At 31.8% G+C, this 13,047-nt stretch overlaps 2 protein-coding genes across 2 annotated transcripts; one reads left to right on the plus strand and one right to left on the minus strand.

The window, feature by feature from the left end:
- Window positions 1–1,712: 1,712 nt before the first annotated feature.
- LOC123206545 (UPF0481 protein At3g47200-like) lies at window positions 1,713–4,216 on the minus strand. The gene is made up of 2 exons (XM_044623765.1): window positions 4,080–4,216; window positions 1,713–3,119 (listed from the first exon to the last, which is right to left on the minus strand). Exon 2 carries the CDS (start codon window positions 3,113–3,115, stop codon window positions 1,862–1,864), a length of 1,254 nt encoding a protein of 417 aa, XP_044479700.1. The 5' UTR covers window positions 3,116–3,119; window positions 4,080–4,216; the 3' UTR covers window positions 1,713–1,861.
- A 5,330-nt stretch (window positions 4,217–9,546) lies between these two features.
- LOC123196842 (UPF0481 protein At3g47200-like) lies at window positions 9,547–11,817 on the plus strand. Its single transcript, XM_044610986.1, has 2 exons — window positions 9,547–9,633; window positions 10,485–11,817. The coding sequence occupies exon 2, from the start codon at window positions 10,489–10,491 to the stop codon at window positions 11,731–11,733; it is 1,245 nt and encodes a 414-aa protein (XP_044466921.1). The 5' UTR covers window positions 9,547–9,633; window positions 10,485–10,488; the 3' UTR covers window positions 11,734–11,817.
- Window positions 11,818–13,047: the final 1,230 nt, after the last annotated feature.

A 13,047-nucleotide genomic window follows, 5' to 3' on the forward strand; every position in this document is an offset into this window, starting at 1 on the left:
CTAAGGCAGGTGTCCGCTAAAATAGCCTAGCTAAAGAGTTTATTCTCTAAAATTTAGCTTAACCATCCAAACCAAGTTGTAACATGATTTCATAATCAAGGAGTTGGACAAAACATATAGAGATTGTTGTGCACTTTATGAGTGAACAAATTGTAGCAAAGAGTCTGGCAGATCAATATGTGCTTATTGGGTTTCAAATTGCTAACATTCTCACAAACATTTGTCAAGTACGAATTTTGAAGTACAAATTTTGAAGTATTGAGGACTAAATTAAATGTTGTTTATTCTTCTGAAAGTAGAGAGAAAGAAGTGGATGAAGCTCCTGAATAATAGTAAATTGACTGTGGTTGAGTTCTAAAATATCTCTGGTTGTGGTTACTGATGTTTGAGTTTTTTTTTGGTGTATCCTGCTGATTCATGGTTAAATATTGTTGCTGTTGTTAACTGTTGTTTTTCTTAGAACAACATCCTTTATTGAGTGAATCCTTGTTTGTCATAAAACTTATGATTTTGTGTGAATTGAGCAACTAGTGTGTTGCTGAGTATCTTAGGTATTATTTTTTAGCAGAAAATGTGTTTGTGATTCTAAAATTGTAGCATGTTTCAGTGTTTTGACGGAAACCTGGGAAAATTTTAGGAAGTTATGAGTTTTTTATTTTGCGTAATGTTGATGGTTGTTGTTGGTGTTTTGAACAATATTAGTGAAAAAAAGGAGTCATATGGTGTGTTTGCTATAGCACAGCGTAGTAGGGTCTACAGAAATCCTGGGAGGATTTTATTTGCTGAAAATCTGGGCGGATTTCTTGAAATTGGGAGTGTTTTTGGTTCAAGTAATATTGTTGCTTGTTGTTGGTGTCTTTGTTGTCTTTTCAACAATATTATTTGCAAAACAATGATGTGGTGTGTTGGCTATGACGCTGCAAGAGGTCTGGAAGGATATTAGTTGCTTGGAAATTTGGGAGGATTTATTTTCTTACTAGCACTACTGATTGTTGCCTCTTGAGATGAAAATTGTTACCGTATGAATTGTGATTTGATTAGTTGTTGCTACAAAAGTAATAATGTGTATTTTCAATTAAAAGGTGTGAATTAAGAAACTGATGTATTAAAAGTAGTTATACTAGTTATTGTTCTGTCTTGTCTAATTGGTTTTCCTCTATTATTCATTCTTCATTCAAGCAGAAAACTTATAGCTTCTTGCTTTGGGGAGAAGATAATATGTTTCATTAAAACATATTCAATTCAAATGGAGAAGCGAAAAGAAACGGTGTTTGTGAATTAACGAAATAGTGTAGATGGAATTGATTGAGTGAAACAACTGTCTTTTGAGAGGAGTGTATATTGCTTTCTCATGGTGTTCTGGAGACATATTTAAAGTTTTGAAGAGCTATTTCAGCTACTGCTAATCTATAGGTTGCAATAACTAATGCTAATTGTAATTATAATCGCTTTCTAGTCGTTTTGCCAACTAGCGCTTGTTTTGTATAAGAAACAGAAAGTTATATTCTTTGATTTAGTAAAGTTCACTTGAGATTCAAGATTTCGTTTCAGCCCTGTTAGTATTTTTCCAGAATTTCTTGAAGATTTACACTTACTAATAAATCTCAAGAGAATCAAATGTTTATTTGTTTTCACATGGAATGGTTGAAGTTATAGCATCAGTTTCAAGAATAAAAAATAGAAGAAATTACTGAAAATGTTACACACATCGCTGAGAAAGCTAGCTTTTGATTATTATTCATAATGAAACAACTGACATGCAATACAGGTACAAGTATAAATGAAAATTACACTTTAGCTTTTGATCATTATTCAGATTGAAACAACTGAAATGCAAGACGGTTGCAGATATAAATGAAAATTACACGACTTGTAAGATAGAACATATGGTTTGCATGACAGTTAACAGTAGAAGTATAACTGCCGCAATAGTTCCAGTGCCTCTCCACAAGTTGCTGAAATAAACTCTTCTTAACGTTGCCATCGCTTTGTTCCAACGATTGTCACAGTGTACTTTAAGCTCTTCACACATGTCATAGTAAAAAGATCTGCTTAGATTGATATTTTGACCAAGTTTGTTAAACATATTTGCTACTGAAGAATTGTCACCCAAACTATTAGAAATAATTCCACTCCCAACAAGCAAATCCACATCCTTTTCATCGTCGATAAGGCAATCCATTAGTTGAACGTAATTGCAAATATGAGTATCTTTTGGATAAAGGTGTTGCTCCAAAGCTATAACATTTCTAAGCATACATTCATGCCCATCGACTATTTCTATATGTGGTAGTTGCAACTCATGTCCATCCTTTTTAAATAATGGCTTGCGTTCTTGTTCAGTTTTCTTAAACTTCACTCCAGACTCATGTAGCTTCGTAGCGCATGGCATACCCTCAATATATCCTTCATTCTTACTTGATCCTTTATACTTTTCCAGTAGAGTACTTCTTTTCCAATCAATGAAATGTTTTACCGAAAATCCGGGAGTTAATTTAATCAACTCACAATTATTAAAATATCCAAAGAAAGAACAAGAAATATCCATGAAGGAACGCATGTCAGAGTAAGAAGCTAACTTATGTATTTCTTCAAGGACAAAGTATGGAAGTTGATTCTCAAGTAATTCCAAGTCCAACATTAAAGTTTGTCTTATACTTGTTGTAGACAAAATTGAATCACTTGTACCCTCAGACACCCTTATGAATAGTTCTATAATGAAGATAACATCATATAAAATCATCATTATGTATTCATGACTCTTAAGTTTAGATATCTCTGCATAGCAATTACGTATATTATTTTCATTCATTTGGACGAAACTAAAAATGTCATCTTGTTTCTCAATTGTTATTCTTTTTTCAAGAAAACATTTCATATAGTTTCTCTTTTTCTTTTCCATGTTTTCCAATCTTTTATTCCCATGGTGAAGAGGGCCGATGGAAACCATTTGCGGAGTGTAGGCTTGTTTATTTACATCACGAAGACTTTTATTAACCCTATAAATACAGCACTCATTAGGATGAAACTCAGGCTCCAAGTTTTTTTCCATGTCAATTCTCAACTCTTTCACCAAATCCTCATGTTTGGAGGAAGCAGTCAACATCAAGTTCATTGTCCTATAGACAAATGTAGAGAAGAGTTGATAAACTATGAACAGATAAATTAATTCAACCCTTTAAAGGAAATTATTTTGTGCATGAGGTGATATATGTTAAAAAAAAAAATTGTTTCAACTCACAGCTTAAATGCAGTATTATCTCATATATCAACAAAATATTTATTTGTATATAATACAATGAAAATTGAAATATTAAAGGGAAATCTCTCAAAGCCACTGGATGTTAGAACATACTCAATCCTTTAGGGTTCTAGCAACCAAATAGTATACAGTATGCCTAATGAGTAATGTAGTGAGGTCAGCATTCTAGCAAACCGGAGAATATACAAAAGAGTCAATTATTAAACATGAATTTCGAGTAAATTTGTAATAATATACGTGTTGTAAAATGATAAAAATAGACACATCTCTTCTCATTTAGAAGAATTAATAGAATTGAATTTGAAAGTAAATGGAAGCTATGTTGAGTAGATGTACTGTTAATAATATGCCCATAAAGTAGTATCTATCGAAGTCCTTTTCTAAATCAACATAATAAAAGTCTAAGAATATAAAAATTACTAAATAAGCCTATATTAATTCCGAATCACCCTACACAAGTTTTACAATTAAACAAGAGGGAAAATTATAAATTAGATAAAGCCATTAAAACCACAAAAAATCCTAGATTAGCTCTGATTGTTGGTACCCTTGGCCTTCTGCAGGCGATACAGAGATTAACATAGAACTTGTTTTTTGTTTTCTTTGTAAGCATCTACACTGATATTCAGAATAGATTGAATATTCTCAAGAATACTCAATATCCCATGTAATAATTAATGCATTCATGGTTTATTAAATTATTATACCAAATATATATATATATATATATATATATATATATATATATATATATATATATATATATATATATATATATATATATATATATATATAAAATAAAACAATTGCTTCAAACCTGATGAATTTGCTAGAAACAAATAAACGTTGTGTCGTCGACAGCACCAGAGCTCCTTCTCCCAAATATACAATGGCAGAGAGTGACCTTTAATCACGGAAATATAGGTATGTCACTTAAACTTACGCTATCTCCCTTCCTCTCTATTTATATTGTTACATGTCTCAATCTTCTTGTTAACTTGTAATTGTGCATCTGATAAGTACTCTTGATTATAAATATTCTCTGATATATAATTGGTATTTTAAGATATAATACGAGATAAATAAAAAATAATATATATTATAAAATATATTAAATTAATATAATATAATAAATTATTATATATATTATATAATATAATATAATATATTAACGATATAAATTAATATATTTAAAAAAAATAATATAATAAATATATATAAAAAAATTTAACAGCATTTAATAAAATAATGATGTGTTAGATAGAGTTTTTTATTATTTTACAATCAAAGGAGAATTTTTCACCGAAAGTTGGTGCAAATAAACTTTTCACCCACAGAAATTCAAACACAAAGAAATTTGAATTTCTTCATAATACGACGACGACGCAATGAAGAGAAGATGTTGGTTGTCCCTGTTAAGCAGTGTGTGATTTTCAGATCTACCGAGTGGATGATTTTCGGATGTAGGCGGTGGGATATCTCGCCTGCTACGGGCGCTTCACGGGTGAACAATCGCCTGTTACGGATTCTCCATAACAAGTTCTAGATCCTGAATAAAATACTCATAAAAAATTATACATTGATAATATAATATAAATTAATTAATTTATATATAATATATATTACAAAATATAAATAAAATATATCTATTATATAATATTTATTTATTCATCTTTTACGCTCAAATCTCTAAATTTTTTTAAAATACCTTTTGTCATATGATTTGATAATAGTTATAAATCTGTTATTGTGTCTTAGAGTTTTACTTGTTAAATCAATCCAGATAGTTCCTACTTAAAAACCAAAAAAACCATAAATTTTAACTAAAATAACATATAAATACCTTGTATCTATTGTTATTATTGTTTTTATATGATTTACTGAAATTCTAGAATGCGAATGGCACCTGATAATTTTAACAGGCGATTTGTGAATAAAAATGGTAGGGGAATTGTCCTTCAGGGCACCCAGGTCGGTGATTGAAATCTAGAATATGATTCTCTTTGAAAGTTTCTATCTACCAGCTAGCTCCATCTTCTACAGATTCTTCAAGATTGTGTTTTTTCTATTCATCATGTTAATTAATTGATATTGATTTGTTGGTAAGTTAAAAATAATTTGTTGGCAGTAGAGATGATAATTTAGGTCCGACTTTAGCGATTCTGACCCTCCCCGACCCTAACGGGGAGGGGATTCTCTGATAAAAAGGAAGAAAGGGACAGGGATGGGAACAAAAAAAATCTCCATAATCGGAGACGGGCCGGGGACGGGGATATATATGTCCACGCCCCGCCCCATTCCCTCCCCACCCCATCCCACCCCACCCCCATCCCCTAAATCTATTATATTAATATAATAATTTTTGAACTGTTAAATTCTAGAAACTTTTATATTATGATTTATTAAAATTATAACTTTAATTTTACTAATTTTTGAATTATTAATTATCAATTTTTACTAATTTCTGAACTATTAATCTAATATATTAAAAAAACCTGAAGAGATTAATGGTGATATCAATGACGAGATTGATTATTGCATATTGTTAGATTTTGTGAAAACTTTGTATTTAAACTAAAATAACAATGAATATTTTGTAACTCTTGTAGCAAGTGATATTTTGGGAAAATATGATTCATTTTATTTATTGAAATACATAAAAGAATTGAAATTTATATTTACGGGTATAGGAAGAGGATTTTTCCCCGCCAGGACGGGGAGGAGATTTTCCCCCGTGGGGATGGGGCGGGGATGGGGAGGGGATTTTTCCCCACAGGGATGAGAAGGGGATTTTCCTTCGTGGAAAGGGGACGGAAATTCTTTGTTATCCCCGTAACGGGATGGGCCGAGGACGGGGATTGATATCCCCTCCTTGCCCCTCCTCGTTGCCATCCCTAGTTGGCAGAAGCCAAAAAAACCAAATAGTTCCTATGTAAAAACCAAAAAAACCATAAATTTTAACTAAAAGGACATAAAAACCTTTTATCTACTGTTATTATTGTTTTTATATGATTTACCGAAATTCTAGAATGCGAATGGAACCTGAGAATTCTAACAGGCATAATCTTCTTTAATGCCTGACTTGTGAATAAAAAAGGTAGGGGAATTGTCCTTCAGGGCACCCAGGTCGGTGATTGAAATCTAGAATATGATTCTCTTTGAAAGTTTCTATCTACCAGCTAGCTCCATCTTCTGCAGATTCTTTAAGATTGTGTTTTTTCTATTCATCATGTTAATTAATTGATATTGATTTGTTGGTGAGTTAAAAATGATTTGTTGGTAAGTTAAAAATGATTTGTTGGTAGTAGAGATAATAATTTGGGTCCGACTTTAGCGGTTCCGACCCTTCCTGACTCTAACGGAGAAGAGATTCTCTGATAAAAAGGAGGAAAGAGGCAGGGATGGGGACGAAAAAAATCTCCATAATCGGAGACGGGCCGGGGACGGGGATACATATGTCCACGCCCCGCCTCATTCCCTCCTCACCCCACCCCCATCCCCTAAATCTAATATATTAATATAATAATTTTTGAACTGATAAGTTCTAGAAACTTTTATATTATGATTTATTAAAATTATAATTTTAATTTTACTAATTGTTGAATTATCAATTATCAATTTTTACTAATTTCTGAACTATTAATCTAATATATTAAAAAAACCTGAAGAGATTAATGATGATGTCAATAACGAGATTGATTATTGCATATTGTTAGATTTTGTGAAAACTTTGTATTTGAACTAAAATAACAATGAATATTTTGTAACTCTTGTAGCAAGTGATATTTTGGAAAAATATGATTTATTTTATTTATTGAAATACAGAAAAGAATTGAAATTTATATTTACGGGTATGGGAAGAGGATTTTTTCCCGCCAGGACGAGGAGGGGATTTTTCCCCGTGGGGACGGGACGGGGATGGAGAGGGGATTTTTCTCCGTGGGGACGAGAAGGAGACTTTTCTTTGTAAGGAGGGGACGAAGATTTTTTGTTATCCCCGTAACAGGACGGGCCGAAGACGAGGATTGATATCCCCTATGGGACGGGGACGGGGACGGGGATTGATATCCCCTCCCTGCCCCTCCCCGTTGCCATCCTAGTTGGCAGAAGCCAAAAAAACCAAATAGTTCCTATGTAAAAACCAAAAAAACCATAAATTTTAACTAAAAGGACATATAAACACCTTTTATCTATTGTTATTATTGTTTTTATATGATTTACCGAAATTCTAGAATGCGAATGGAACCTGAGAATTTTAACAGGCATAATCTTCTTTAATGCCTGATTTGTGAATAAAAATGGTAGGGGAATTGTTCTTCAGGGCACCCAGGTCGGTGATTGAAATCTAGAATATGATTCTCTTCGTAAATTTCTATCTACCAGCTAGCTCCATCTTCTACAGATTCTTCAAGATTGTGTTTTTTCTATTCATCATGTTAATTAATTGATTTTGATTTGTTGGTGAGTTAAAAATGATTTGTTGGCAGAAATAGAAAAAAAAAATTATTTTATAAATAATATTAAATCAGATTTAGTTAATTTATGAGTCTAATATTAAAACCGTAAATTTAGTTTTATTAGTTTATAGGTCTAACTTGATACTCTATAGTATCAAACCAGGTTTTATTATATCTAAATCTTTTTTTATGTATTAGACTCAGCCTTCATTTGGTCCGATTCAATTAATATGTCTAGTTACAAAAGTCAATTATCTTATTGACTTGATATGGTCCCACACCATTTGATGTATTTAATTTAAAGATTCGTATAAAATAAGTTGCATAACAATGGTAACTGATTGGATTCATTTGACATCTCTACCCATAAAAGAAAGCAATTTATTGTATGTACGGTTTAACAATTAGATTTCATCTGTGGAACTCATTCAGGCCCGTCAAGCCTTTTATCTTGATTCAATGCTTCGCCCTGCAAGGTCGGTAAGATGTACGACAACCTGGATCGACACGACCACAAAATTTGGGCAAAGTCCAAGCTTACCATGATCTGAAAATATGTGGACACAACCGGGGACACTATTATAAAATTGTAAAATAATAAAAAAAATTAAAAAAAGGCATTGTCTTCACAGGTCCATGAGAAAGCAATTTATTGCAATTACATTTCATCTCTAGAGCTCCTCCGGGCCTACCAACAGCCAAGTCTTTTATTTTAGGCCAAAAGACTTAGTCCCACTCAAGCTTTGTTATAACATCAAATTGGTATCTATTAATTTTTGAAAACTCAATTTTTTACTTATAGATAAATAGTTAAAATTAACAAAAATTATTAGTTTTAAGAATAAAATTATTATTTAATTAGTAATATATTAAAAATAATAAAATATTATCTATTTCTTACTTAAGTTTAGAAAACTAATAATTCTGCTAGGATTAAATTTTAAAATGTTTTATTTTTTCCCATAGAGTTTCCTTCTTTTCTTCCTCCCTTTCTTTGGCGTCATCACTGGCTAGCTTCTGTCTCCCTCCCTTTTCTTCCTCTTTTCCGACTTTTCTCTCCCTTGTCTTTCTCTTTTCAACTTCGAAAATTGGAGATCTCTAGACGAACCTTGGGTGGGAGATCTCTAGACAAAACTTGGTAAAAAATCATAGATACTTAGGCGAAGACGAGGCTTCGTCTGTGGACGAAGCAAGAGATGAATACGTTTGTCTCCAGATGAAGACTCTTTGTCTCTGGATGAATATGACATCTTCATTTAGAGGCTTTGTTCGGAGATCTCCAGTCTTTTACACCGAAAAGGAGAAGAAAGGGTAGAGAGAAGTCGAAAAAGGGGAAGAAAAGGGAATCCGACCGGAGAAGGGGAGGGAGAAAAGAAGGAAACCTTAAGGAGGAAAATGTAATATTTTAAAGTTTAAGCCTAAGGAAAAATTATTAGTTTTCTAAATCTAAGGAAAATTAATAATGTTTTATTATTTTTAATATATTATTGATTAAATGATTATTTTATCTTTAAAACTAATTGTTTTTATTAATTTTAACTGTCCATAAATAAGAGTTTAAGTTTTTAAAAGTTGATGGATACCAGTTTGCGTTTACAACAAAACTTAGGGCCATCACTTTTAATCAAATTTTTTGTCTACTTATTATATCTTATGTCAGCATATCAGATACCAAGGGTAATTATTGTTTTTACTATTGTTATTATAACTTATTTTACACAAATCTCTAAATTATGTACGTCAAATAGTATATGATCTCATCAAGTCCACAAGATGGCTGACGTATGTAACAATATAAATAGAGAGGAAGGGAGGCCTGCGATATCCATATTTCCGTGATTAAAGGTCCCGACTACTATAGATTTGAGTGAGCGACGCAAGGTTTATTTGTTTCCAGCAAACGATTTTCATCAGGTTTGAAGTAATTGTTTTATTTTATATATATTTTGGTGTAATAATTTAATAAACCATGAATGCATTACATGCAGTAAAGAGTATTCTTAGGGATATTCAATCTCTTCTGCATATGAGTGTATATGCTTACAGAGAAAACGAAAGTATAAGTTCTATATGTTCTATAATTCTTCAATCTGAAAATAGTTTTAATATATTGAAAATTGAGATACAAATTTGGATTTACATGAGAGATTTGGTAGTACCTTTTATGAATACATATATTTTTTATATATTGCATATTGAGTAGGAGTTGGGAACTGGAAGCAATTTTTTATAATTTCATTTTGAGCGTGTTGCATAAGTCCATCCATTGATATTTTTTGAGTTTTATTAAGTTGATTTAGAAATGGGCTCAATAAATACTACTTTATGTTCATATTATTAATAGCACATCTTATCCAGATGACTTCTATTTTCTTTCAAATTCAATTTCATTAATTCTTCTAAATGAGAAGAGATGTGAATATTGTTACAAATTTACTCGAAATTCATGTTTAATAATCGGCTCTTCGGTCTCCAATTTGCTAAAATGCTGACCTCACTACATTGCTCATTAGTCATACTAGTATTTGGTTGCTAGAAACCTTAAGATTGAATAAGTTCTAGCATCCTTTTAATATTTGAATTTGCATTGTTTCATGAACAAATAAATATCTGTTGATATATGAGAGACTATTGCATTTAAGCTGTGAGGTGAAACAATGTTTTTTAACATATAACTTCATGCACAAAATAATTTCCTTTTAAGGGTTGCATTAATTTATCTTTATAATTTAATAACTCTTGCCTTTACATTTGTTTGTCTATAGGACAATGAACTTGAAACTGACTGCTTCCTCTAAACATGAGCAGTTGGTGAATGAGTTGCGAAGTGACATGGAGAAAAACTTGGTGCCTGAGCTTCATCCTAACCAGTGTTGTATTTATAGGGTACTTAAAGATATTCGTAAAGTAAATGAACAAGCCTACACTTCCCAAATGGTTTCAATAGGTCCTCTTCACCATAGAAAAAAAGAATTGGTTAAAATGGAAAAAAAAAAAAGAAGCTATATGAAAAGTTTTCTTGAAGAAAGAATAAATATTGAGAAACAAGATAACCTTTTTAGCTTTGTCCAGAACAATGAAAATATAATACGTAATTGCTATGCAGAGACATCTAACCTTAACAATTATGATTTCATAATGATGATTTTATATGATGCTATCTTCATTATAGAATTATTCATGAGGAATTTTGAACGAACAAGTGATTCAATTTTATCAACAACAACTATAAGAATTGCTTTAACGTCCGATTTGGAATTACTTGAGAATCAACTTCTATTCTTTGTCCTTGAAGAAATATATAAGTTAACTTTTTGTTTTAACATGCCTACCTTCATGGATATTTCTGGTTGTTTCTTTGGATCTTTTAAGAATTTGGAATTGATTGAATTAAATCCCCGATTTCGGGTAAAACATTTCACTGATTGGAGAAGATGTACTCTACTAAAAAAGTATCCAAGATCAGATCAAAATTATGAATATATTCCTGATTTACCATGTGCAATGAAGCTCCATGAGTCCGGAGTGAAGTTTCAGAAAACTGAAAGGGTAAAGTTTGAAAAGCACAAACATGAGTTGCAACTACCACAATTAGAAATAGCGGATGGGGTTGAATGTCTACTTAGAAATGTTATGGCTTTGGAGCAGTACCATTATCCAAATGATACTCATATTTGCAATTACATTCAACTGATGGATCGTCTTATCGATACTACGAAGGATGTGGATTTGCTTGTTGAAAGTGAAATTATTTCCAACTCAATAGGTGACAATTCTTCAATAGCAAAAATATTTAACAAACTTGGTCGAAATATCAGTTTAAGCCCATCCTCTTACTATAACATGTGCCAAGAGCTTAAAAAACATTGTGAGGATCCTTGGAACAGAAAGATGGCAACGTTAAGAAGAGTTTATTTCAGCAACCTGTGGAGAGGCACTGGAACTATTGCGGGAGTTCTACTTCTACTTCTCACTGTCATACAGACCATATGTTCTATCTTACAACTCATGTAATTTTCATTTATGCCTGTACTCGCCTTTCATTTCAGTTGTTTCGGTCTGAATAATAATTATAAGCTTAAGTGTAATTTTTATTTATACTTGTACCTGTCTTACATTTTAGTTGTTTCGATTTGAAAATAATCAAAAGCTTGCTTTCTCATCGACTCAATGTAACATGTTCACTAATTCTTGAACTTTTTATTCTCAAAAAACCCCTAACAGAGAAATAAATGGAATCTTGAATCTCAACTAAACTTCACTAGATGGAAAAATACAACTTTTCGTTTCTTATACAAACAAACGACTAGACAACAATTTCGATTACAAACAGACTTAGTTTGTACAACCTATACATCTAGCAGTAGCTGAAATATCTTCTGATGAAAAAAATCAAAAACCTCAAACCAAGCTCTTCAATACTTCTAAAAAATGTCTTCTGAGCACCACAAGAAAGCATTATACACTCCTCTCAAAACGCGGTTGTTTCACTCAGTCAATTCACCATGCACTGTTTAGTTAATTCACAAACACCGTTTCTTTTCACTTCTCCGTTTGAATTGAATATGTTTTAACAAAACATAGGACAGTATTAATACTCATTGGTCTTATCTTCCCTCAAGCAGAGGCTATAAGTTTTCTGCTTGAAAGAATAATGAATAATAGAGGAAAACCAGTTAGACAAGACAGAGCAATAACTAGTACGACTTCTTTCAATACATCAGTTTCTTAATTCACACCTTGTTTAATTGAAAATATGCATCATTTCTTTTGTACCAACAACTGGTGAAAACACGATTCATACAGTAACACTTTTATTAAACAACACGCTTTATTCGTCAATGAACAGCTACTCCAGAGCAGTGCCAGTAAGAAAACAAATCCTCCCAAATTTCCAAGCAACTAGTCAATGTTATAGCCAAGACACCATATCACTCTTCAACAACTTATGTTGTTAAGAAAAAGACACCAACAAGCAACAACATTACTCAAACCAAAAACGCTCCCAACTTCAAGAAATCCTCTCATATTTTCTACAACTAAAATCCTCCCGAGATTTGGGTAGACCCTACTACGTCGTGCTATAGCAAACATACCACATGACTCCTTTTTTTAACTAATATTGTTCAAAACACCAGCAACAAGCATCAACAGTACACAAAGTAAAAACCTACCAACTTCCAAAAATTTTCCCAGATTTCCTTCAAACACTGAAACGTGCTACAATTTTAGAATCATAAACACATTTTCTGCTAAAAAATAATAACTAAGATACTCAGCAACACACTAGTTACTCAATTCACACAAAATCATAAGTATTATGACAAA

The sequence above is a fragment of the Mangifera indica genome, chromosome 2 (genome assembly GCF_011075055.1).
Source record: "Mangifera indica cultivar Alphonso chromosome 2, CATAS_Mindica_2.1, whole genome shotgun sequence".
Taxonomy (NCBI): Eukaryota; Viridiplantae; Streptophyta; class Magnoliopsida; order Sapindales; family Anacardiaceae; genus Mangifera; species Mangifera indica.